This window comes from Anopheles coluzzii, chromosome X (assembly GCF_943734685.1).
Source record: "Anopheles coluzzii chromosome X, AcolN3, whole genome shotgun sequence".
Taxonomy (NCBI): domain Eukaryota; kingdom Metazoa; phylum Arthropoda; class Insecta; order Diptera; family Culicidae; genus Anopheles; species Anopheles coluzzii.
The window spans coordinates 20,431,697-20,459,375 of record NC_064669.1 but is presented as its reverse complement, the minus strand read 5'-3'; the positions used below and the strand labels follow the sequence as shown (position 1 = coordinate 20,459,375).

At 44.8% G+C, this 27,679-nt stretch overlaps 1 protein-coding gene across 1 annotated transcript; it reads left to right on the top strand.

Moving 5' to 3' along the window:
* The first annotated feature begins 17,436 nt into the window (after positions 1–17,436).
* Positions 17,437–19,838, top strand: LOC120947436 (uncharacterized). Its single transcript, XM_049611152.1, has 2 exons — positions 17,437–19,728; positions 19,788–19,838. Exons 1-2 carry the CDS (start codon positions 17,437–17,439, stop codon positions 19,836–19,838), a joined length of 2,343 nt encoding a protein of 780 aa, XP_049467109.1.
* Positions 19,839–27,679: the final 7,841 nt, after the last annotated feature.

The following is a 27,679-nucleotide window of genomic DNA, read 5'->3' as shown; positions in this document are numbered from 1 at the left end:
AGAATGCTGGCCCGTTCCACCAAAGCTCGTTGTCGGCAAGTTCAGAAGCCAACTATCCTCTTGACACGATTTCCGCTGGGTTGATTGCTGTGTTAACGTACCACCATGTTAACTCGCGATGAGACGTGATCTCTGCTACTCGATTGCGTACAAACACTTCCAAACGATCTAAAGGGTTTTTCAACCAGGCAAGCACCACCTGACTGTCGGACCATAAGTTGATGCTTCTAAACGTTGTTCTAAACAAAGCATCTACAACCTTGATCGTCAATCAGAAGCACCGCAGCCATCAGTTCCTTTCGTGGTATCGAAGTAGGTTTCAGAGGAGCAACCTTAGACTTGCTTGTCACTAAACGCACCTCAGCACTACCATGTCCGTTAACCGACCGAATGTACACGCACGCACCGTATGCTTTGTCCGAAGCGTCTGCAAACCCATGCAACTCGAAGAAGGCTGAGTCATCGTTCACCATTTGACGCGGAATACGTATTTGATTCTCTCTTGGTAACGCAGCAAGAAATTTCGTCCATCCATGCAAAAGAGAATCATCCACCTTGTTATCCCAGCCAAGCTGTGCCTTCCACAACTCTTGCATTAAGATTTTAGCAATCACAATCACTGGTGATGTTGACACGTTTTGGCACGCGGTATGATGTAAACAAACACCTGTCAGCGAACGGATTGAAGCGAACGGATTAACCGGAGCGATTCCACCACCAAGCGCAGATTGGCGCTAGCGTACGATCAGGAGATTAGGCAGTGATAAGAGCGAGATGACTAGCGCTTCATGCTAAGGTCGCAAACCTTAGCGAAAGGGTCAAAGAAGGTCGAGTTTGGCGCAATTAGCAGCAAGGAGTTAGAAAGCAAACACGAGAGAGACCGGACAAATTTTTAAGCGTGCGCATTAAGATCGAATCGCCGTTGTTGAAAATTATCGGAAATAAATTTATTGTTACTAAAGTAACAAAACTTAAAAAAAAATTCTCAATCGTGATATCTGATTCGCGTTTACAAACGTCTTTTTTATCTCAAAAAGTGAGATTTATGCAAAATGCCGAGACCCGCGAAGTAGTTCGATTGCGTTGCGTGTGACCGTGAAAATGGTGCATCGAACATGGTTGCTTGTGAAAAGTGTAGGCAGTGGAACCATTTCGACTGCGCTAACGTATCGTGGAGCATTAAAAACGAAACGTGGTTTTGTGAAAAGTGTGCATCTAAGGAGGGTCCCGAGGATTCTAAAATGAGCCGCGCAGAAGGGAAGGGGGAAATGGCATCCGGCAGTAAGCCTAAGGAGAGCAGCAACTCGCTTCAAGATGGGAAGCCCAAATCCGAAGCTGCTCACCGTGATGGCGACATGAAGCCGATTGAGAAGCCGGCCACCAAACCACCTGGCGCATTAGAACCAGAAGAAGGATCGCATTACTCCTCACCAACACCCCAACGTGAGGCAGGTCGAACGCCCAGCATAAGGTCATATGCTTCGTCGCATCGAACGGCATTAGAAAACTTGGTGAGAGAGCAAAATGAAACGGTGAACCGTCTATTAGAAGAGCAGAAGATGATGGCCGCTCGGCATGCGGAAACGCAGGGTGCAATGATGGAGAAAATGACCAAGTTGATCACGCAGTGCTCGGCGAGAGGGAGTGAATATGTGCCTTCTGTTGCGGAAGTTAGTGGTAAAGCAAAATTAGCAGAATGGCTACACAAGCAATGTAATTTTTTCCCGGATGTCAACTCTACCCTGCACCCGCAGGATAACGGGATGAAAGAGTCGACGCCGATGGGTAGCTACACAACGAAGCTAACGGCAGACCAGATCGCAGCGAGACAGACGTGGCCCAAAAAACTGCCGACGTTCTCAGGCACACCAAGGGACTGGCCAAAATTCTACAACAGCTACGTGGAATCTACGGCTGCATGTGGGTTATCCCACGTGGAAAATTTAGCCAGGTTGGAGGAGTGTTTGACAGGGGGAGCGCGCGAGGTTGTCGAAGGCTGGTTTGATTCGCCGCAATCAGTGCCGCTAATTATAAAAACGCTGCAACGATTATTTGGCAAGCCATCGCTCGTAGCCAAAGACATGCTAGCGAAAATTCGCCAAGTACCAGCACCGGGACCGGAACGATTGGATGAGTTGATTACTTTCGGCTTAGCGGTACAACACTTGTGTAAGCAACTGAGCTCACCCGATAGAAAGCACTACTTGTCGAACCATGAGCTGCTAGAGGAGCTAGTTGAAAAGCTACCGGCTTCAAGACGTCTTGAGTGGGTTAGCTACAAATTTGCCGTAAAAGAAACCCACAAAACAGACCCCTCGCTTCAAGAATTTGGACAGTTCATGGAACAGCTAGTGGAAAAGGCAAGTGAGGTGACCACCTACACTCCACCTAAGTCGAATTTCCCTCGAATGATGAGGAATCAGCAACGATCACACATCTTTGTGCATTCAGAAGAAGCTATCGCCACCAGCCCGGCAACTCCTGACTCAGAAGCCCACACGTCTAAAGCCAGAGAAGGTAATATCAACAGGATGCCTAAATGCTTGCTTTGCCAAAACCCAACTCATCGAGTCAAAACCTGTGAAAGATTCCAGCGCCTACCAGTAGAAGACCGCCTGCTGACTGTGAGGAGACTAAGACTGTGCTACAACTGCTTGGGAAACCATGGCACTAAGCCATGCAAATCGAGATCCTCGTGCGAAGTCTTAGGTTGCCGTGAACGACACCATACACTGCTACATAACCCAAACCTTGCGCGTGCTCCTAACCCTCCGACAACGGTAGCTGAGTGTAGTGTTCATCGAATGAAGCAGAGACCCACTGACATACTTTTCCGGATCGTGCCTGTTACAGTGCACAATGGACCAGTGAGCATAAAAACATTGGCGTTCCTTGATGAAGGATCGTCACTCACACTGGTGGAAACCGTCTTAGCTGAACGCCTCGGTTTAAAAGGAAACCCGGACCCACTGGAACTACACTGGACTTCTAACGTGACTAGAAAGGAAACTGCATCACAACGCGTCAGCATGGAGATATCAGTAATGGGGGATGAGCGGCACTATTCAATAGCGGCCGCTCACACTGTCAACAAGCTAAGTCTTCCTCTATATAACAAAAAATGCAACACACTGATAAGTACACTTAACTATTTACAGGATGTCCCGCTCCACACCTACGACGATCCGATGACCCAACTGCTGATTGGACTAGCTGATGTAAATCTAATCCAACCCCTGGAAACGCGTTCAGGACACCCCGGCGAATCTATTGCTGTGCGCTGCGCGTTAGGTTGGGCTATTTACGGACCGTACAATACAACCACCGAAACGAATCAGGGGAATGCATTCCTTAACGTTCATCACGGCGAAGCTACCAACGACGATGCCGATAGCGAAAAACCCTGCGACTACGAGTTGAACGAGACAATGAGAAAATACTTTGCCTTAGAAGAAAGTCCAGTAAGCTCATTCAACAAATTCCTGCCTGAACCAGAAGATTTGCAAAGAGCTAAAGCGATGCTAGAAGCTACCACAACAAAAATCGACGGTCGATATACAACAGGCCTGTTGTGGAAAAACGATATAGTGGATTTCCCAGACAGCAAACCGATGGCTTTAGCTCGACTGCGTGCTCTCGAGAAAAAGTTGGAGAGGGATCCAGACCTAAAAGAAAATGTACACGATCAGATGCGAGCGTATATAAAAAATGGTTATGCCCACCAAGCAGACGAGACAGAACTATCTTCTGCCTGCCAAGGGAGAACTTGGTACTTACCACTAAATGTAGTCGGCCACCCTCAAAAACCTGAAAAGAAACGATTGGTATGGGACGCAGCAGCCAAAGTAAATGGAGTGTCCCTCAACTCGCAATTATTGAAAGGACCAGATCTCCTGGTGCAGTTACCTGCAGTCCTTTGTAAGTTTCGCCAAAGAAAAATAGCTTTCGGGGGAGACATTGAAAAAATGTTTCATCAAATTCGCATCAGAAAAGAGGACACTCACTCACAAAGATTCCTCTTTAGGTTCAACAAAAATGAATCGCCTAAAGTGTTCATAATGGACGTAGCAACTTTCGGAGCCACCTGCTCGCCATGCTCAGCCCAATATGTGATGCGCAAAAATGCAGAAGAGCATACAAAAGAGTTTCCAGAAGCGTCGGCTGCCATTATTAATAACACATATATGGACGACTACTATGATAGTTGCGATACGATAGAAGAAGCTATACAACGGGTGAAAGAGGTGAAAAATATACACGGGCAAGCTGGGTTCAACATGCGAAATTGGGTGAGCAACCAACCGTCTGTCCTTCCAAGTTTAGGAGAATCGGCTAGCGATAAGAACAAGAAGATTAACCTTTGTGAAGAGACAAAACACCCACGTGTGCGAGGTATACTATGGGACCCGTCTACAGATACATTACAATTCTCGGGAAGTTGGCATAACGATCTGAAACCATATATCGATGGAATAAAGAAACCAACAAAGCGAATAGTCTTGAGAGCAATCATGAGCCTGTTCGACCCGTTGGGATTAGTGGCACCAGTACTAATCCACGGTAGAATGATGATGCAAGACCTATGGCGCGATAATTTAGGGTGGGATGACGAATTGAATGATGCACAACAACACACCTTCAAACGGTGGACGGGTTTACTTCCCGGAATACAAAGGGTGAAAATCCCTCGATGGTATTTCAGAGGTGCTGCACCGAATGCGGACAATGTGGTACAATTGCACATATTTACAGACGCTAGCGAACTGGGTTACGGTTGTGCCGCTTACTTTCGAATGCAAACAGCCGATGGCGTACATTGTGCATTGATAATGGCACGAAGCAAAGTAGCCCCGCTACAACACTTAACCATCCCGAAATTAGAGCTCCAAGCGGCATTGCTAGGAGCTAGGTTGAAACGCACGATATGTGACAGCCATGACATTAAAATTGACGCCACGTACTTTCACACAGACTCAGAGGTGGTACTGTCATGGATCCGAACACCAACTCGCGAACTAAAACAATTTGTGGCATGCCGGGTAGGCGAAATTCTATCACTGTCTGACCCAAAAGATTGGCGACATGTCCCAAGCAAAGAAAATCCTGCCGATTGCCTCACTAAATGGTGCAAAGACACAGATATCGAACAGCACGGCAGATGGTTGAACGGACCGCCTTTCTTGTATCTACCTGAGAGCAATTAGCCCGAACAGAAACCTATAAAGGACACGAATGCAGAACGCAAAACGTGTTACCTAGCACACCACTCAGAGCTACAACCACCCATTTTTGTAGACATTTCACGATTTTCCCGTTGGAAAATCCTACTTCGAACCGTAGCACTGCTTTGGCGTTTTGATACCAACTGCAAACGTAAAGCACAGGGGTTGCCAATACAAACAATTAAAGCTACTAAAATCCAAGCAAAGCACATCAAACATACACTATTGGCCGAACAGGCACCAATTTCGGAATCAGAGTTACAAAAGGCCGAACGATTCCTATTGAGCATGGCCCAAAGAGAGGCGTATGAAAAAGAAGTGCAAGTATTGACAGCAAAGCCAAGCGCTGAAAAACAACCCCATTTAGAACGTAGCAGTGCTCTTCATAACTTAAACCCGTTCGCAGACGAATTTGGAATATTACGAATCGACGGACGAATAGCCAGAGCAAACCATATTCCCTATGATGCACGGTACCCTATAATCCTACCAAAAACACACAATATAACCGCCCTGATCCTAAAAGACTACCACGATCGTTTTGGCCACGGCAACAGTGAGACCGTAGTTAATGAAATAAGGCAACGCTTTTACATCAAAAACCTTCGATCATGCGTAGCAAAAACTAAGAAACATTGTCAACGATGTAAAATTAAAACAACCCGTATCCCCTCGCATGGCCCCGATACCAAAAGAAAGACTTACACCCTATATTCGCCCATTCTGCAGTGTCGGCATAGACTATTTGGGACCTCTAGACGTTGTGAATGCAAGACGGTCAGAAAAGCGTTATGTGGCAGTATTCACATGCTTAGTAACACGAGCAGTACATTTGGAGGTGGCACATAGCCTGTCCACGGAGTCCTGCATCATGGCAATAAGACGTTTCGTGAATCGTAGAGGGCCACCAAAAGAAATATTTTCAGACAACGGGACCAACTTTGTTGGAGCCAGTAATGAGCTAACACGGCAGCTGAAAGACATTAACTACTCATGTGCCGAAACATTCACCAATACAGACACGAGATGGGTTTTCAACCCACCGTCTGCCCCTCATATGGGGGGAGTTTGGGAACGGATGGTTCGCAGCGTAAAGGATGCAATGCAAGCGCTTGACGATGGGCGAAAATTGAACGACGAGATTTTGTTAACAGCGTTAGCAGGGGCAGAAAGCCTCATTAACTCACGACCTCTCACCTACATGCCCCAAAGCAATTCTAACGTAGAGGCGATCACACCGAACCACTTCTTGCTGGGCAGTTCCTATGGCAAAAAGCAGCAACTGGGGGAATGTCCAGACTTAGCGGAAACGCTTCGAAGCAGCTACAAGAGAGCCTCCGCGCTGACGGATGCATTTTGGGATCGGTGGCTCAAAGAGTATTTGCCCACCAAACACACGCGATCAAAGTGGCACGACGACACCAGCCGGTTGAACGTGAACGATTTGGTGTTTATTGCAGAGGGTCCAAGAAAGAGTTGGTTGAGGGCGATAGTTGAAGAGGTAATTCCCGGTAGGGATGGCAGGGTATGTCAAGCCATCGTGCGGACCGCACAAGGAAAAAGGCTAAAAAGACCAGTTGTGAGATTAGCGGTACTGAACGTTGAAGTTTAAGAAAAGATAACTTATCACCGAGTCCACGGAATAGTACTTTAGTTGTAGGCCTACTAGTTCACTCGCGAAAAACGTGCTTAAATCTTGTAAATCCCTTAAACGAACGCACAGGATTGACGGGGTCGGGTGTTGACACGTTTTGGCACGCGGTATGATGTAAACAAACACCTGTCAGCGAAAGGATTGAAGCGAACGGATTAACCGGAGCGATTCCACCACCAAGCGCAGATTGGCGCTAGCGTACGATCAGGAGATTAGGCAGTGATAAGAGCGAGATGACTAGCGCTTCATGCTAAGGTCGCAAACCTTAGCGAAAGGGTCAAAGAAGGTCGAGTTTGGCGCAATTAGCAGCAAGGAGTTAGAAAGCAAACACGAGAGAGACCGGACAAATTTTTAAGCGTGCGCATTAATATCGAATCGCCGTTGTTGAAAATTATCGGAAATAAATTTATTGTTACTAAAGTAACAGGTGAAATGAGGCCAAGAGGAGCAAAAATTTTGGCCAATGCCGAAAGCACTTCTCTTTTCGTTGGGGCCGAGTTTTCCGATATCTGTGGGGTGATGAAAATAAATTCATCCGTAGCAGGGTTCCACTTGATACCCAAAGTTTTTTATTATTTCATTTGCCTTGCTCTCGCCCAACACCGTAAATGAATCTCGATCTTCTTTCGGCACTTCGCTCAACAACACTTCAGAATTAGACGCCCACTTGTGCAAATGCATCCCAGCTGAATCGAACAATTGAACAATCTGACGCTGCACCTCTAACAACTCTTCCACATGGTTCGCACCGAAAAGTCCATCGTCCACGTAGAAGTTTTCCTTTACTACACGACTAGCCAACGGAAACCGTAGCTGTTCATCGTCAGCCAACTGTAGCAAGGTTCTTGTTGCCAAGAAAGGGGCTGCAGCAGTCCCGTAAGTTACAGTTGTTAATTCAAAAACACGGATAGGACTTAATGGCTCAGCTCGCCAAAATATTCTTTGTAAGGGCGTATCCCTCGGGTCAACCTTGATTTGCCTAAACATTTTGGCAACATCAGCACTCAGTACGTATCTGTGCATCCGAAACCTCAGCTGAACTGAGAATAAATCAGCCTGCACAGTGGGACCCGTCATCATAACATCATTTAATGAAATATCATTCACTTTAGCCGATGCATCAAATACTACCCGGCATTTGGTGGTATTCTTGCTGGGGTTCAAAACTGCATGGTGAGGAAGGTACCACCTTTTAACTTCAGCTAAATCGAGCGACTCATCCACCTCGCGACAATGGCCTTATATTCCTCCATAAACATGGAATACTGCTCCTTCACTTCTGGACAGCGACTTAGCTGAGCTTCCAAAGCAAAAAATCTACGCAAAGCCATCGAACGTGAGTTGCCAAGTTTGTCAACTGTTTCCCTTAATGGAAGCCGAACGATATACCTACCTTCCACATCGCGATGATGACTTTTCTTAAAACGTTCTTCACATTGTTGCGCTTCCGTTTGAACGCACTGTTCGTTAGAAATCTCTTCTATTTCCCAAAACCTTTGCAATAACTGATCTAAATTATCAGAAACTGCTATGTTCGTATGAACACCTTCACCAATGTCACTGCTGTCGATACAGCCACCAATCACCCATCCTAATTCAGTGTCCATCACAACTGGAAGTTCATTCGAGAGTTTGACGAACCCTGACTTCATGATGAAAGGTAAACGATCCATGCCAATAAGCAAATCTATTGACGCCGGCTTGTTAAAGTCAGGATCAGCTAAGTCAAGATCACTTGGTATTTTCAGATTATCAATACTGAAATAAGACCCTGGAAGGGTTCCCGTTATTTCATCATACACAAGACAACGCAAGTCAACAGTAAAGTTTCTACACATTGATTTTACAATCACCGAACAACACTTGTTTACTGGTGACTTAACGTTCCCGATCCCTGACACTGGCATGTTAGTATTCACCATTCGACACCCCAATTTATTCACGAGCTGCCGTGTTATGCAGCTTATCTGAGAGCCGCTATCCAACAATGCTCGGCAACGCACTAACCTTCCGCCATTGGCTATTACGTTCACTAGAGCTGTTTGTAAGATTACACGCACTCTCGGCAACATTGAAACCCTTGAGTGTTGGCTCACACTAAACACTGCCACATCGGAATCTGGCACTTCATCGGATGCTGTTTGATTCACTACACTCTCCGCTTGATCGTAATGCATGATTGTGTGATGAAAACCCGAACACCTTTCACACTTGATCTATGACTTGCACCGATTTTTCCAATGACCATACTTCAAGCAAACAAAACACAACCCTTTTTTCTTGAGCAACGCTCCTCGTTCTTTCACATTCAATTTGCTTAGTTCGGGGCACTTTTCCGTTTCATGTGCAGCCTTACAAACCGCACACCTTTGCTCAGTGATAGCCGTATTTGCCCTGTATCCAGAACGACCGGGTTTATCGACGAAATTCTTTTGTTTCTCCGATTTACCACTACACTTGCAACGCTCAAGCACTGATACACGACTCTTCAGGAACGTTATAGTGTCTTCGTATTTCGGGAACTCGTTCCGTGATACAGTTGACTCCCATTGTTTGCGCGTTTCATTGTCCAAGCACTGTGAAATAATGTACACCACAAATTTCTCACTCAGACCATCAAAACTCTCACCAAGAAACTTCAGATTCGCAACATGTGTCTCTATACCCGTCACCAGTTCACGCAAACACTCATAATTTTCCTGCTTCATCTTTTCCGTATCCAAAAGTCCCTTGATGTGCAAGTCCACTATCCGTCGTTTGTCGTCGTACTTTTCTTCGAGCAATTTCCATGCATGATCATAATTGCCATCACTGATCGTTTTTGCATCAATTATCATTGATGCTTCACCCGTTAGAGCTCTTTGCAAATGATAGAGCTTGATTCGTGGTTCTTCGTTGGTTTTATCAACCACGTCCCGAAACATTACCTTAAACTTTTGCCAATCCTCATATCGTCCGCTGAACGATGGAATGGCACGCGGCAACGATGTGTGCACCACTACAGGCGCACTCGCTTGCACGGGTATTGTTTCTGGTTCTTTCTTTTCAACCACAGGCGGCGATCGGCCTTCCAACGTTGACTCCAATTCCGTCATTGTGTCCTCGTATAGAACACGGAATTCCTGGTAAGTCGCGGTTTCACTCTGACGATCACTCGCTGATAAGCTTTTCAACAAACGTTGATGGTGATCGATAAACTGTACACTTGCACCTTCCACTGACCTTTGAAATATTCTCAACCGTGCGTTGGAGAATTCGCTCCCTTCGTCAGCGGCCTTTAGCAAAGTGTCCCTTATTCTCACCACCTCGTCGATTGCTGCTTGTCGCATAAAACCATGCGCGTCCGGATCAATCTCAATAGATTGCACCTCTTCCGCATATTCCTCGTCGGGCTTCTCCTTCGCAGACTTCGATGTTCTAGTCATCATGATGCACACTTCTAACACTTTTCTAACATCCGGTTCGAAGGACCAATGGATAGTTTGCTCTGGGAAGCAGTGGATACGAAAGAAAAGTTTGGTTTTTTGTGTCGCTTTATTGACTAACGTAACACCGCTGCGTTTGCGTCTGGCTAAGCCGGTTGTTACAAACAGAATGCCGTTTCAGTTCGAAATTCACCGCTCGCTCTTACCACTACCAGTATAAATTCATCGCATACGCGTTTCTACCTGCTCGCCTGTTTCTAGCCTCGTGCTCTTGCTCCCACACTTACTTGCCAAACAAGGTTACACGTACACCAATACACCGAATGGCGTTTCACTCGACTTATTATATCGATACATACGTACGTGCCTACCGTCAACTACAAATGTCGTTCCGTGTGGCACGATGCCTCCCTCTCTCTCTCTCCTCTTCATCTTCCGTTATCAACGGAACACAAAATGTTTCAGATGGTTTCCATAGTTTTTTAGCTCGTTTCCACGATTTATTGAGCGTTACACATATTTATTTTTAAATGGGATTGTATTGATGTGCAATAGGACGATACCAAAATTATGGGGAAACTATACCATCACATATGGGAAACGGTGAAGACATCGTGAGAGGGTTATGTTCCAAAACATTACAGAAATCACGACGCGAAGAGATGCAGTACGTGTTAACGAGCGAACGAATGAGATAGTCAGTTATATTTTCATCGTCTTTGTCGAGTGGACAATACGCTTAACATATCGCTAAAGCTGCATCTACACGATTAGCGTAAAAGAGTGAAGGTGACAAATTTTATATGGAATTGACACCTCGCACGCAGAGTTTTCCATACGCTTGCACATTGCGAACAAATATGCTATTCGTGTATAAACGCCTCAATAGACATGGGTGATCGAATTTAAAGCATGAGTCGCATCGGAGCGGTGTGACCAGGCTTTCTCGTTTTGGTTTAAAGCATCACATACGTGTAAGATATGTCTGAACTGCTATCTGAAGAAAGAAGAATGGTGATCCGAAAATGATACCTGGTAACTTGCTCATTTGGCGCATTCGAGCAATCGCCTTCCCAAGCTCCCGACCACGCTGGTTTTCGCTGGTCTTTTCGGGGATAAATCGTTAACGAATTATCCCCGACATCTTCAACGAAATACAGACCATTTTCGGGGATAGTGAACACACGTGAAGGATGAACCCATGCAAAAAAGAGCTAAAAATACAAAAGGAACTAACGGATTCACTCCCTCCCCTCATATTCCAATTCATGCTCATGCTTCATCCTTGATGCTACCAACTAGAGTTGGGCAAAACGCACAAAAAAGCGGAACTGGGTCCGGACGATTCCAACAAATTTCGGACCCAGTTCCGAAGGGTAGGTTCAATCCGACAAGCCGGAACCGCCCGGAATCGTCTGGAATCGTCTGGAATCGTCGGAATCGTCGGAATCGTGCGGAGTCGTTGGAACCGTCTCGAATCGTCCGGAATCGCCCTGAATCACCCGGAATCGTCCGGAATCGCCCGGAATCGTTGGAATCGTCCGGAATCGCCCGGAATCGTCCGGAATCGCTCGGAATCGTCCGGAATCGTCCGGAATCGATCGAATCGCTCGGAATCGCCCGAAATCGTCCGGAATCGTCCGGAATCGCTCGGAATCGTTCGGAATCGTCCGGAATCGATCGAAATCGCCCGGAATCGACCGGAATCGCCCGGAATCGACTGGAATCGCCCGGAATCGCCCGGAATCGACCGGAATCTACCGGAATCGACCGGAATCGCCCGGAATCGTCCGGAATCGTCGGAATAGTCGGAATTCCATTTCATTTCATGTCATTTATTCAGTGCATAACCTAATACAAATAGATACAAACAGTAACACAAGAAGCTAGATTGCATGTCGAACGATATTGAGGAATTCAGTGTGCGACATTCCTGGCTCAAATGTACGACAGGAATTGACAGATGCGCGGCGGCCGGAACGTGAACAGTCGCAATCGACCGGAATCGACTGAAATCGCCCGGAATCGACCGGAATCATCTAGAATCGTTGGAATCGTTCGGAATCGACCGGAATCAACCGGAATCGTGAGGAATCGTAGTCAACCAATAGTAGTAAATGTTAGAAACATTTAATACATATTTTACTTTTTTCGTCATTGCTTTGCATGCACCTCCGGCAAGTATGGCTTCCCAAAAATGTTTGGAGCGTTCATGAAACCTCGTACGACTTGATAACTGTGTTCATAATTAGAGAGGTGCGTAGCTTTAGAAATCAAAATAGTACAAATGTAAGAATCTTATTAGTTGTTGATTAACACTAGGTTTACGGAACCAGTCAATTTGACGGAATTTTAACTTTGGAGTGAAATACGAACAATACCTTTTGTTTAATTTCGTTTTTTTTCTTTTCGTAAACTCATCATAACATACTATAAGTTTCTAACTTAAAACTATATTTACATTATATATAAGACGTTTCAAGTCATTCATACGTTCACTGGGGCCCCTCAATCGACGGGATCATCAACGGGGCCCCCAAATGGCCGAGGCAATGGAGATTGTTCTTCGTGTTATGGCTGTGTATGGCTGTATGTAGATGCAGCTGTAACGGTTTTTGGTCTTGTTGTATTCGCAAAAAATTAAATAGTCGATAACAAACCATATTGAGTATTTTTATACCCTCCCCCCCCTTCCTTCTAACCTGAATCCTTTCCCATTTCCCCTTCTCTTCGGTCCAGGGCCAAGAATGAAAATTTTATTTTTTGCATTAAAAGACACACACAATCCACTATCCTAGGCCAGGAATGTGAATACCATTTTTCGTGTGAAACAGCTGTCTGCTTTCGGCACACAATCGCAAAGCGGTAGCAGGGGCCCCGTATACAAGAACAGGACGGTTCATCCCAGCCAAGAGCGCAAACAATGACATCGATTCAACCATTTCTCGAATGAAACCTCAATCCACTGAAGCACCGTTGACCAAACGACCTTCCTAGGCTTTTTAATACTTTAAGCGCCGTGTCATATAAATTCGCATGACGGTTTTGCTCACCGTTCAGCTTTGCATCTGACGTTCAGTGATTCTCTTGAGAACGAATGAGGTAGAAAAGAGAGAACGAGAACGACATGTGCTACGCCGCTTATCGCAATGAAACAAAAGAGTGATAACAATCGCACGAGAAACTGTCGCTCTCATCGCTCTCTTGCCATGCGCTACGTGCTCACTCAAAAACTGTGACGTCAGGCTGGCGGTCAAAGTGTTAAAGCGACGCGAGCTTGGTGTCAATTTTTCCTGCTAATTTCTCCGGCTACGAGCCGCTGTATTGAAATTCTGTGTAGGGGCCTTTAAATTTGTGTCTGTGTATGATGTGTGCTTGTGGCTGTTGTAACGGGTTTTCTTTGTGGTTAAACGCAGCATTCTGTTCTGTGTTCTGTGCGTTGGATTTTAGCAGCAAGTGTCTCCGCGTTTTTTTGGTGAGCTCCTGCACCGACCATCCACACTAAGACCAAATGCACGGGGCCCCTTATTGACGGGGCCTCCTTACCGACGGGGGCCCTTACCGACGGGGGCCCTTACCGACGGGGGCCCTTTATCGAAGAGTCCACATAATCGTTGGGGCCCCGTAAACCACCTTTGAGTTTTGGCTTCAATATAGCTGTATCGGTTTTTTTTATCTTGTCTTCACGCAAAAAGTTATATGTTAATAGTGATAAAACATCATTTTAATATTAATGGACTTTTGGAATGGTCCAGGACATGGCCCAGTTCCTTTTTGGACATATGAATACCACCCCTTCCCGATTTCCCCTATTTGTCAGTTGACCACAAAAGATGAGTAGGGCCCCGCGTGAAAATTTAAGGTTTTGGGTTAAAAGCAGGCACGCTCCACGATCTCAGGCTTGAGATGTGAATACCATTTTTCGCGTGAAAACAGCTGTCTGTTTTCGGCACACATCTGCAAAACAAGTATAGGGGCCCCTAGACAAGCACAGGCACGTTTCATCCAAGCCAAATTGAAAAGCGCACACATCGATATCGATGGAATCGTTTCTCGAATGAAACCTCTACCCACTGGAGCACCGTTGCTTGCTTGGTGTTAGTCAATTTTTCCTGCTAATTTTACCGGCTACGAGCCGGTGTATTGATATTGTGTTTCGGGACCTTTAAATTTTTGTTTGGGTGTGTTGTATGCTTGTGTTGTATAACGGGTTTTCGGTGGTAGTTAAGCGCAGCGTTCTGTGCATTCCATTTTAGCAGCAAGTTGCTCTGCGTGGTTTTGGGTTTGGGTGTCTCGTGCACAGGCCACCCACACCAGTAAAAATTGACGATTTCTCGCTCTGTCCAATACTTTGCGCCAACGATGATGAGGTATTGATTTGAGCTGTGCGCGCGTGTCGCAGCGTTCTTCGCTTGCGACTTTGATGCAAGTATTGGCAGATTTCTTCGAACATTTAATGTGCTGCTTTGAGTAGTATGGGGCCCCGGTTTTCTGCAGTTCGGGGCCCTCGTGATAAAGTGCTTGAAGCGATGGGAAAAATTAATTAATTAAAAATAAGTCAATTTGAAATAGATGGTAAAAGTCCCATCCAGGAACGAAGTCGAACATCCACAATGACGGGGCCCCTAGATCGCCGGGGCCCCTGGCGGCCGCCCAGTCCGCCCACCGTTTAACGCGCCACTGGACATGAAATGAAATGGAATTCCGACTATTCCGACGATTCCGGTCGATTCCGGGCGATTCCGATCGATTCCGGACGATTCCGGACAATTCCGGGCGATTCCGGACGATTCCGGACGATTCCGGACGATTCCGGGCGATTCCGGGCGATTCCGGACGATTCCGACGATTCTGGGCGATTCCGGACGATTCCAACGATTCCGGGCGATTCCGGGCGACTCCGGTCGATTCCAGGCGATTCCGGTCGATTCCGGGCGATTCCGGTCGATTCCGGACGATTCCGGGCGATTCCGGACGATTCCAACGATTCCAGACGATTCCGGTGGAACTAGCGATTCCGTTTCTCTGGAGTCGGAATCGGAATCATACTTGCCGGAATCGGAGCGGAACCGTGGGTGCGATCCGGCGAACCCATCTCTACTACCAACCACATGGTAAAAGTAAGGCTCAGCCCTCTACGTTACACTAGCGTTACAAGTAACGCCTGTTTATCACAAACCCAAGCAGCATTTTTTAACGCCTGTTTTAACCGTCGTGAATGAGCAAATTAATAAATAATCATGTCCTAATATTGTTTATTTTTATATGATAATTAGAAAAGCAACAATTTTTGAACCAACACGAATTAGTACAGCAATCGCTAATAAAGATAAATTCATTGATAATTCATGAGTATAAATAAATCATAATATTACTATTATGCCATGTTCAGGCACAGCCCTGTCACTTCATATCGTGCTTAACGAAACACGAACATTCTTCGTTCAATTTCGAGTGTTCGGCTCGATCGAGTAGTTTATAAATAACAGTGTATGTCGCGAATAAACTCTCTCTTCCAATTTTGCTGCACAACGAATAACTGCTGATAAATATTAAAGGTTTGAAAGTTACACCGAAACGCGGAAAATAAATTATCCGAAATAGTGAGATTAAACATTGGTGCCGTGACCAGGATTAAGACGATTCTGGTTTTCTGAATCTTAATTATTCTCGCGATAATCACTGTTTGCGCGCGTGTAACTGTGCTTTAGTCGCCTCACAATCGACCGAGTTCACTGTGTCCGCGAAATTTAGCGTTTTTTGTCAAACCGCACTATGACTGCTCCGATAAACGTTTTGTCGTCCAGAAGGACAGTTTTACTAGCAGTATTGGCTAAGCACGAACAATTTTTGGCAGAATTTGACCCGGAACGGGATGCAATCGAAATCAACATTCGCATTGCAAAGGTCCAGAAGCTTTCCGTTGATTTGGAAGCAATTCAGGCCAAATTGGAAGATGCGGCGGCCACCGAGGAAGTGATAAGTCACAATACCGCGTTACGAGACGATTTTGGCTCGCGTTTAATACGCCTTGAAGCCCATTTGAAGGCACGCTCCGCGATCCGCAAGCACAACACCAAACACTAACTCGTTGGCAGGGATAAAGCTTCCCACCATCTCACTTCCTGAGTTCGATGGTGATTACATGCAATGGCTCACGTATAGGGACACTTTTGAGGGATTAATTCACGAAAACATGGAACTACCACCGATACAAAAGTTTCATTATTTACGAGCTTCCGTGAAAGGCGAGGCCGCAAAGGTGATCGAAGCAATCACGATCAGCGCAGCCAATTACGAGCTAGCATGGCAAATGCTCACCGAACGATGCTCGAATGAGTATTTGTTAAAGAAACGGCATCTTCAAGCACTTTTTGGTATGGCCACCGTTAAGAAGGAGAGTGCATCAACCCTTCACCATCTTGTGGACGAGTTCGAACGTCACAAGAAAACGCTCAATCATCTAGGCGAAAAAACGGAGGCATGGAGCTGCTTGTTAGAACACTTAATGTGCACAAAATTGCCTACCTCCACATTAAGAGATTGGGAGGAAAATGCCTCAACTAGCCAAAATGCTAGTTACGAAGGATTAATCGCATTTTTACAGCGCCGTATGCGAGTGTTGGAAACCCTACAGGTAAACATTACCGAAGCTCCCCCTACCGTGAACCAAACGCACTACGCACATAAACATGCTCCGCCTATGCGCTTAGCAAGCTTTCCGTCAACATCACACGACACACGCACATGCCCTTTATGCCACTCCGATCACAATTTAACGAAATGCCCCCGTTTCATGCAAATGTCACCGGAGGAACGGTACCGAAACACAATGACACTGAAATTGTGCTTGAATTGCTTGCGCGACAATCACCGTGTGCGTGATTGCTCATCGCAATACAAGTGCAGACACTGCAATTCAACACACCACTCGCTTTTACACTCTTCACAAAATTACGGCACATTTTCCACTGCAAACACGTCAGCTGCGCAAAATGCTTCCGTACGCAACACACACAACACAGACGATCACACGGCAAACACGCAACGCACTTATGCAGCAGCATTGAGGCAAACTACGGAACAAGCTCTGCTTCAAACTGCACTAGTAAACATTGTTGATGCACATGGCATAATGCATCCTGCACGCGCACTTTTAGATAGTGCCTCCCAGCCAGATTTGATGAGTAGCCGTTTTGCTAACCGGCTAGGTATCAAATCGGGCACGGTCGATATCACGCTGATTGGTGCTGGTCAATCGTCCACCCCGGTGCGGAAATCGATGCGCACCACGGTTTCATCCAGAGCGAGCCCTTATGCGATTAACGTTGAGTTTTTGATAGTCGAGAAGCTTATTGCTGACCTGCCCGCACATGATGTGCCCACCAGCGGCTGGAAATTACCGCCACATATCATATTCGCCGACCCCCATTTCGAGAAGTCGGCACCGATCGACATTATTCTCGGTGCCCGGCACTATCACACGTTCTTTGTAAGCGGGGCGCAATATAAAATGTCATCGAATCTACCAGTCCTGATGGAGAGCGTATTTGGCTGGGTCGTTAGTGGATCAGCATCTACCTCTCAGCCAGCAACATCAAATACTTTTCACACTTCATCCGTGGTGTGTATGGTTTCACTAGAAGAATCAATAGAGCGTTTTTGGAAAGTAGAAGAACTACAGGTTAACGATGGCTATTCTCCTGAGGATCGCAAATGTGAGCAATTTTACAAGGATACAACACAGCGAGATGAAGCTGGTCGTTATATGGTATGCTTACCTAAACAAGCAGACTTCGATGTTAAGCTTGGCCTTTCGAAGGCAGCAGCATTAAGGCGGTTTAGTTTGTTAGAAAGGAGGTTAGAACGAGATCCAAACGTAAAAGCGGCGTACCATGATTTCATGCGTGAGTATCTGGAGCTTGGGCACATGTCACGCATAAAAAATCCCTCCGACGACGAACGCGCGTATTATCTGCCTCACCATCCCGTGTTCAAAGCCGCTAGCTCCACAACAAAGGTTCGCATGGTATTTGATGGTTCAGCTAAGACGTCCACCGGCTTTTCGCTAAACGAGGCGTTATGCGTCGGCCCTGTCGTGCAGGACGATCTGCTCGACATAATTTTGCGCTTCCGCACATATAAGGTAGCCGTTGTTGGAGATATTGCGAAAATGTATCGACAAGTATTGCTCCATCCTAACAACCGGAAATTTGTACGCATTTGCTTTCGATTTTCGCCTCACTCGCCAATAGAATATTTTGAGCTGAATACGGTTACTTATGGCTTAGCCCCCTCATCATTCTTGGCAACCAGAACATTGCTGCAGCTTGCAAACGATGAGGGCGCCTCTTGTCCCAATGCTGCAGCTGCTTTGAAAACTAACTTCTACGTTGACGATTTCATCGGTGGTGCTGATTCCATCGGAAATGCTCGCCAGTTGCGAATCGAGCTTTCTCAATTGCTCGCCAAAGGCGGCTTCGAGCTGCGAAAGTGGACATCCAATCAGCTCGAGGTGCTCGCCGGTTTAAATGCGGATCAAATCGGCACACAGTCAGCGCGGCAATTCTTACCACACGAGACGGTAAAGGCTCTTGGTGTTTCATGGGAGCCAGAGCATGACGTTTTATCCTTCGAATCCGCAATATCCAGTGATGTGTCCATTCCGACAAAGCGATCCATTCTATCCAACGTAGCTCGCATGTTCGATCCGCTGGGCCTGATCTCCCCGATTGTCATTCGGGCCAAGATGATGATGCAGGAATTATGGTTGCAGAAAGCTGGTTGGGACGAGTATGTTCCAGATACTATCTGTAAGAAATGGAAAACAATACAAGAGGATTGGCAACTCATCTCTAAATTCAAGGTTAGTCGTTATGCGCTTCTACCTGGTGCGCGTATTCAGCTACATACCTTCTGTGATGCATCGGAGGCAGCATATGGAGCCTGCATTTATGCGCGTTGTGAAGGCGAAGGTGGGCAGATTCGCATAACGTTGCTTTCTTCCAAATCGCATGTGGCACCGCTCAAGCGCGTCACACTACCCCGCCTTGAACTATGCGCTGCTGTATTAGGAGCACACCTGCATCACCGAGTAAAGAAGGCGATGGGGATCAACGTTGCAGAATCCTTCTTTTGGTCGGATTCCACCATCACCTTAACCTGGATCAGCGCCACACCCAACACATGGGCAACGTTTGTGGCTAACCGGGTATCTGAAGTGCAGCATTACTCACACCCGCGGCAGTGGAGACATGTACCCGGCGCGTCTAATCCTGCTGACCTGGTTTCACGAGGCATGTCAGCCGCTGATTTCCTGAAAAGCAAACTGTGGAGCTTCGGTCCGGATTGGCTATCTTTGCCCGCTTCCATCTGGCCCAACTCTAACCCGGAACCAGCCAACGAAACGAATCTAGAGATTCGCCAGGTGAGTGCTGCCGTTGTAAACACAACCACTAATCACCCTTGGTTTGCGTTGTGTTCTAGCTACAAGCGATTGCTGCGTATCGTATCATACTGCATTCGCTTCACACGTAACGCTAAGGAAAAGGCACGCACTCAGCGAACAGCAGCACAGCACCCCGCACCTTTAATCGTCACACCCGAGTACATGGAAACAGCAAACACTGTGTTAAGCCGCCTAGCACAGCAGGATGCATTTTCAGCTGAACTCGGGCAGCTCAAAAAAGGAAACGAAGACATGAGGCAATCACCTTTACGTGCACTAAGTCCATTCCTTGACGAACAAGGGATCATCCGTGTAGGTGGACGTTTACGACTATCTCAACTTCCCTACCAAGCGAAGCATCCTGTTTTGCTTCCCAAGAAACATCCGTTCGCGCAATTGATCGCAAAGTATCAACACGAGGAGCTTCGTCATGGAGGAGGAAGGCTGCTCTTATCTCGAATTCGCGAAGAGTTTTGGCCGTTAGATGGAAGGCATCTTGTTAAGCACATTGTGCAGAATTGTTTTCGGTGCATTCGACAGCGACCGACACTTGAACAGCAACAACTTGGACAGCTTCCAGCGCAGCGCATCACTCCCAGCCGGCCTTTTAGTGTTACCGGAGTGGATTACGCCGGTCCATTATACCTGAAGCCAGCCCATAAACGAGCCGCCCCGGGAAAATGCTACCTCTGCGTGTTTGTGTGTTTTTCCACTAAGGCCGTACACTTGGAGCTGGTAAGTGATCTAACTACTGCTGGTTTTTTAGCTGCATTACACAGATTCACAGCACGACGCGGTTTACCGGCACACATACATTCGGACAACGGGAAAAACTTCGAAGGCGCGGCGAGGGAGCTTCACGAGCTGTTCGAAATGTTTCGCGATGAACAGCAGCTACATCTAATTGTGACAGATTGCACTGACCGCGGCATCAATTGGCACTTCACCCCTCCCAAGGCACCACATTTCGGCGGATTGTGGGAAGCAGCTGTGAAGACCGCCAAGCGACACCTTTTTCGGCAGTTAGGCAGCACGCGACTATCCTACGAAGGCTACACAACTGTCCTACATCAGATTGAGGCGGCGATGAACTCGCGTCCTCTCCTACCTATGTCAGACGACCCTAACGAGCTATCGGCACTTACCCCAGCGCATTTCCTCGTGGGCACATCGATGCATGCTGTCCCCGAGCCGGACTACACCCATCTTCGTTCCTGCACCCTCAGCGACTTGCAGAAGTGGCAAGTAATGGTGCAGCGCTTCTGGAAGCACTGGACGACGGAATACCTGCAAGAGATGCAACGTGATAGCACCATGGCGAAGAGGAACGACAGCATCTTACCTGGCAGACTGGTCATCCTGAAGGATGATTTCCTCCCCCCAACCCGTTGGCCACTCGCACGTATCGTACATGTGCACACCGGAGACGACAAGCTGACACGGGTAGTAACACTGAAAACATCAAAAGGTATCGTAACTCGTCCGATAACAAAAATTTGTATCTTACCTGTGGCAGAGACCGACGAGAGCACATGCACCTAATTTCTATTTATTTTGATTGTTTTTGTTTTGTTTGTTGACTTGCGTCAACGGGGGGAGGATGTTCAGGCACAGCCCTGTCACTTCATATCGTGCTTAACGAAACACGAACATTCTTCGTTCAATTTCGAGTGTTCGGCTCGATCGAGTAGTTTATAAATAACAGTGTATGTCGCGAATAAACTCTCCCTTCCAATTTTGCTGCACAACGAATAACTGCTGGTAAATATTAAAGGTTTGAAGGTTACACCGAAACGCGGAAAATAAATTATCCGAAATAGTGAGATTAAACATGCCATCATTTTTAACAGCAATCAGAGTTGTAACAACTTCAAGTATTATCAATAAAAAAATCAATAAATAAATAAAAAATCAAATCAATAAAAATCTTGTGTATAAGAAAGGGTTACTTATAAAAAATGATTATTTATTTATTTTCCCAGCTATTGATGAAGCAGGATAATGAAATACATACAAGTATTTATTAACTTCATTAACCTAACTTTAAAAAAAAACCCTCGCACCTAAAGTAACGTTTATTCAAAATGGCCGAAAACATAGATTGAATAGGTTATAATTATATTTCAAATATACAATTTATTAATAAATGTTTTACATATTTTATATCTTCTTATATTTTCTAATTGCAAGCTTTTGGGATGTTTATGAACTTCCTTCTTTCAGACTATTTTTCATAAATCATAATGCAACAATGAAAAATATTAAACTTATAATTTACTTGTTATTGACAAATTAAATCGCGTAGAAATGGATTCATCTTAAAGCATTTAATTTTTTTTAATCGCAATTTAAAATATTTTTTATTCAAATAATGTACACTGGTCGGTCGCCTGGATGACAAAACTGTAGTAAAAATGCTGCTTGGGACTATTTTAAGGGGTGTAACGCTTCTCCAATGTAACGTAGAGGGCTGAGCCTTACTTTTACCCATGAATCGTTATCTACCAGTTTTAAACCCTTCAAATATAGCACAATGAACAAAGAGATGTGTAAAAGTTCATCGATGCGTGTGAGAGAGTAGAGCTGATGAATAGAAAGAGATGGAATGAGTTTATGTTCATTATCCCCGAAAAATTTAGCTTGGGTTTGTTTCTCTCATGAAAGCGATGATTCAACCAATGAAACATTTTGGACCTAGCCCAAACGACCAAAACGCGATGAATGGGTAAAACTATGGACCTGAGATGGGGCCCTATCTCAGTACCCATACTGGTACCCAAAGGCAGACCATTTTGGACTTATTTTTTGAGAGAGAGCAAAAAGCTGAAGCTCATCTCACTCTCTCCCACTTCTCTCTCGAACTTCATTTGTATGAGTTCTAGGAAGCTAGTGAATTATAAATTGATGAGGAGGAGCGGGATGGACACATTCAACATTCACCGCCAATATCGAGAATTTGATATTTGAAGGTGGTGTTTGGGGTATCGGCGTTCCGTGTGGACCACGGATGCTAAATGAAAATGTTTTGTGTATATTTTCGTACAGTATCTCATTGCCACGGAACCTTACAAATATTACTGCGTGGTCAAATCAGGAATCGCGCATCGAATCGATGGAAGAAGGGAGTACGAACGAGGGAGGAGAAGAGGAAGCACAGAGAAAAACGATGCACATTCACTCATACATTCTTACAGCAGTAGGTAATTCGCGAGAACATGAAATCGGGAGAGTATATTTCAACGCTCGCGAATGAGTGCAAGCAGGTGCGTTATAGAAGATAAAGCATGACAGCCCAGTTTTTGGTCAAGCTAGGTCCAATTTTTTTCCTTGGGAATAACAATCACACAACCCAAACGACCAAAACGCGATGAATGGGTAAAACTATTTACCTGAGATGGGGTCTTATCTCAGTATCCATACTGGTACCCAAAGGCAGACAATTATGGACTTATTTTTTGAGAGAGAGCAAAAAAGCTGATGCTCCTTCCTCTCTCCCCATTCTCTCACTAATATTGTTTAAATGAGTTCTAGAAGAGGGGGGGAAAGAGGAGATGTTGCAAGTGGTTTTTACATATAATTTACTGTGAGAGGAGACACCGTCACGCCAATATCGAGAATTTGATATAGGGCGGCGGTGGTGTGTGGTATATCGGCGTTCCGTGTGGACCACGGATGCTAAATGGAAATACTTTGTATATTTTCGTACAGTATCTCATTGCCACGGAACCTTACAAATATTACTGCGTGATCAAATCAGGAATCGCGCATCGAATCGTTGGAAGAAGGGAGTACGAACGAGGGAGGAGAAGAGGAAGCACAGAGACAGAATTTCGTTGGTCATATCACGGTTAAAAAAAATGCTGGAAAGAGGCTCCTGCGGAATATGTAACGGATTACAGTTCATGGCCGCATGTGACTAAAATACCACCAGCCGAACTCATGTTTGGTAGAGCTGTGCGATTGGATGGAATTGGAATTATGGATGGATGAAAATACAAAAAAAACTAACATGAGCGACTAACGCTAACAACGTCAAGATGCTACAACCAGACACACAACGGCAACTACAAAAATGCGCAACACTTCACACATCTTTGTCTCATGCAGAAAATAATTGATAGTGGTTGAGCTGGAGAGGTTGAGTAGACGAGGTTGGAATCCAATGATGAAATAGGCTAAGATTGCACCCCAGCGAGGTGGCAAGCTGGAGAGGTTGAGCAAATACAACGGTAAGCCTGAAAGCTTGGCTGGACCGAACTGCTCCAAGCGGGAACGAGACGACTTGATAATTAAAGTGAGAGATACCCCAAAAACCCCTCGCATTGTTTGGCGGAACCGACCACCTCGCTCATTGACTCAAATTTCTTACACTGCACTTTTACACCTCACTCAGCGCGGAGTTACTTACCACGCAAACAATGAGACCCCAAATTTTGGGTGATTCAGGCCGAGGGGTGTGAGGAAGCTTGAGGAAGCAAGGAGAAACGCGCTGCGATGAGAGTTCGCATTCGGTTTTACACGCGCGCTTCACTAACACCAATACAAATACCGTGCTTTGACGAGCCGTCTGTGAATGTGTGTGTGCCTTCTTTCAGCGAGCTCAACAACTTGGAGCTACTCGTCACATCGTGTTGTCTCGCTTACACTACAGCATCGAACCATCGCTCCGTATGTCCCCCCCCTCCTACGCGTACAAAACCACCAGTACAGCGCGACACTTTGCCGGAGATGGTTGTGCGTGTTTTGTTCTAAGTCCCGCGCGCAGTGTTTGTGCGTTGGTGCGCATTTCGTCTAACGGGGCGAGTACAGGCTTCGAACGACGAAATCCGTTCGACGCTCATGACAGAATGAGAATCATGAGATACAACTGTCAAGAATTTAAAGACGTTTATATCTACGATTCAAGGATGGTTAAGTTTTGAATTTTGATTTTTTTTCCGTTGGTATTGGATTTCATTCGTAACATCATATTGGATGATTTGTTATTAATTATGAGGCAGCTTTACTCACTTTCTTCAAATTTGAATTTAAATTATTTCAAATTTAGGAGGGACGACAGGATTGGATTTACTTTATGAAAATGTATAAAAATACTGATTGATTTTATTTTAAAGACTTATAAACGTTATTTATATGGTGCAACTGTTTTGCGATATTATTCTATAAAGTTTTCAGCAGTGTAACAAATTTATATGAAAAACATTACATATATTTATATAACTTTGTTATTATACATATATTATGTTTATTATATATTTTATGTTTTTTATATAAATTTTCAAAACTGACGAAAACTTTTTTTTTATTGGAAATAGATAACAAAACATTTTCAAAATGTTACAAACATCTAAGTTCAATTCACTTCAATCATTTAAAGCAAAATTTAAAGCAAAACGTTACATTGAAAACAACATTCGTTCCAAATCCGCAGCGCAAAACCTCGCGGATTTCTCCCCATACAAACGGGAACGTTCGACCCCGGTAGGTAGAACTCATTCTTTCGCGCGCTTCTTAGGCCGCGGGGCCATGGGGATTCTCAACGCTCATTTTCTCAAGCACTCATGAGTGCTTTTGAGAAAACCTCGTTCTCAGCGTTTGTCGAATCGGAACAAAATCGGTTTTGAGAATCTTTGAGAATCTTTGAGAAAGTTGACGATGCAGCGATCGGCTAACTGAAATATAAGCAAATGTGCTATTTGTTTTTCGGTAATCACTTTGGAAAATGTATTCCATGTTTATAATTGAAAAAAAAATAAAAAAATGCGATCAAAAATATATTTTCTATTTAAAGCTCCAAATGTCTCAAATGTCTTTCTACCAGCAAGGGTCATAATGTAACGGTTTTTATTCAAATCAAAACTCCTTTATCTTTTTTATCACTCATAGAAAAACTCTGAAAAATTTATACAATACGTGTAACATACAGTTCTCAAAGCTTTTGGAGCCATTTTGCTGTGAAAATTTTGTAAAGTACTGAAAAAAATATTTTTCACATTTTGTAATTATTTTCAAAAAAATCCTGCCAACTTTGAAAAGCTATAACTAAAAAACGGTAGCGAGTTGAACCAATCTATGCACAGTTATAGAAACTGCATTAGTTTTTTTAATTTTCATCAGAATATTGCATCAATATTGGATTACCCATTCAAAAGTTATAAGCTTCCAAAGTTGCTGGCTACCCGGGTAGCCGGTTGCCTGGAATATTATGTATTTTTGGTTGCCAGTGACAGGGTTAAACAAACGACTGTCAAGAGCGTAAAAGCGAAAGGCCACGGGAGTGACAAAATGCTGACAAATTTTTCAAAATGTGAGCTTTTGTCACTTTTTTGAGCTTTTGTCAAAATTTTGTAACCTGGAGCAGCCAGGAAAAAAAGTTGACAAAAGTTGACAAAAATTGACGTTCGTGAAAAAGCGTAAACAAACAGCTATTTGGCGCAGTTGTGACCCATTGTTATGATAATAATGCTAAAATGCATGATTCTAATTGATGCATCCCAAGTGCCACAAATCCACTAAACGACCACTAAACGGCTTCTAAACGACTCAAGTTCTCTACCTAAACGGAATATAGAAAGACTTCGTTTAGCAGACGGCAAACGACTCATGCATTCTAAAAATAGCGAAAAAGCTGGTGGCGCTCTCTGTTGGTGGGATCCCAAGTGCCACAAATCCACTAAACGACCACTAAACGGCTTCTAAACGACTCAAGTTCTCTACCTAAACGGAATATAGAAAGACTTCGTTTAGCAGACGGCAAACGACTCATGCATTCTAAAAATAGCGAAATAGCTGGTGGCGCTCTCTGTTGGTGGGATCCCAAGTGCCACAAATCCACTAAACGACCACTAAACGGCTTCTAAACGACTCAAGTTCTCTACCTAAACGGAATATAGAAAGACTTCGTTTAGCAGACGGCAAACGACTCATGCATTCTAAAAATAGCAAAAAAGCTGGTGGCGCTCTCTGTTGGTGGGATACCCCAACCAGTTGAGCTTCATCGCTTGAAGGAGAGCTTAGCTTTCTCATTTCCTCTGTACTGTTGTATGGTTTCGCATTGAAGTTATGCATCGCTAGAACTAGAACGGCGATACGATTGTTTAAATACTAAACTCCAACGGAAACCACCAGCACTGAAGCAAGTGAGATTTGAGTAATAGTCGTTGGTGTTGATACCCACGTATCTGACCACACGACCATTCATATAGATTTTTGCTCAGAAAGTTAGAAGGCTATATAGGTCATGATAAGATAAAACTTGTTGAAACACGTTGCAAGAAAAGGATAGCAATATAATGATGAGTACGCCATCTATTGATCAAACCAATGAAGCTGTGGAGCTTTCATTTTTTTTTCTTTGGATATTCAATTTTCCAGTCGTTTAAGCTTAATCTGTGGCGCTTGGGATATCCCATCCAGTTGAGCTTCATCGCTTGGAGGAGAGCTTTCTCATTTCCTCTATACTGTTGTATGGTTTCGCATTGAAGTTATGCATCGCTAGAACTAGAAAGGCGATACGATTGTTTAAATACTAAACTCCAACGGAAACCACCAGCACTGAAGCAAGTGAGATTTGAGTAATGGTTGTTGGTGTCGGTACCCACGTATTTGACCACACGACCATTCATATAGATTTTTGCTCAGAAAGTTAGAAGGCTATATAGGTCATGATAAGATGAAACTTGTCGAAACACATTGCAAGAAAAGGATAGCAATATAATAATCAGTTTTAATACGCCATCTATTGATCAAACCAATGAAGCTGTGGAGCTTTCATTTTTTTTTCTATGGATATTCAATTTTCCAGTCGTTTAAGCTTAATCTGTGGCGCTTGGGATGTACCTATTTAGTACTTCTTTAACAAAATATCGATTATATTCAGATGTTGGAGCTTTTTATCGCTCTTGTGTATGTTTTTGGTGCGGCCACGAGA

Coding starts and splice junctions, on each gene's coding strand:
- LOC120947436 (XM_049611152.1), top strand. CDS start 17,437: ATGCATCCTGCACGCGCACTTTTAGATAGTGCCTCCCAGCCAGATTTG. Junction 19,729..19,787: donor CGAATCTAGAGATTCGCCAG/GTGAGTGCTGCC, acceptor GTTGTGTTCTAG/CTACAAGCGATTGCTGCGTA.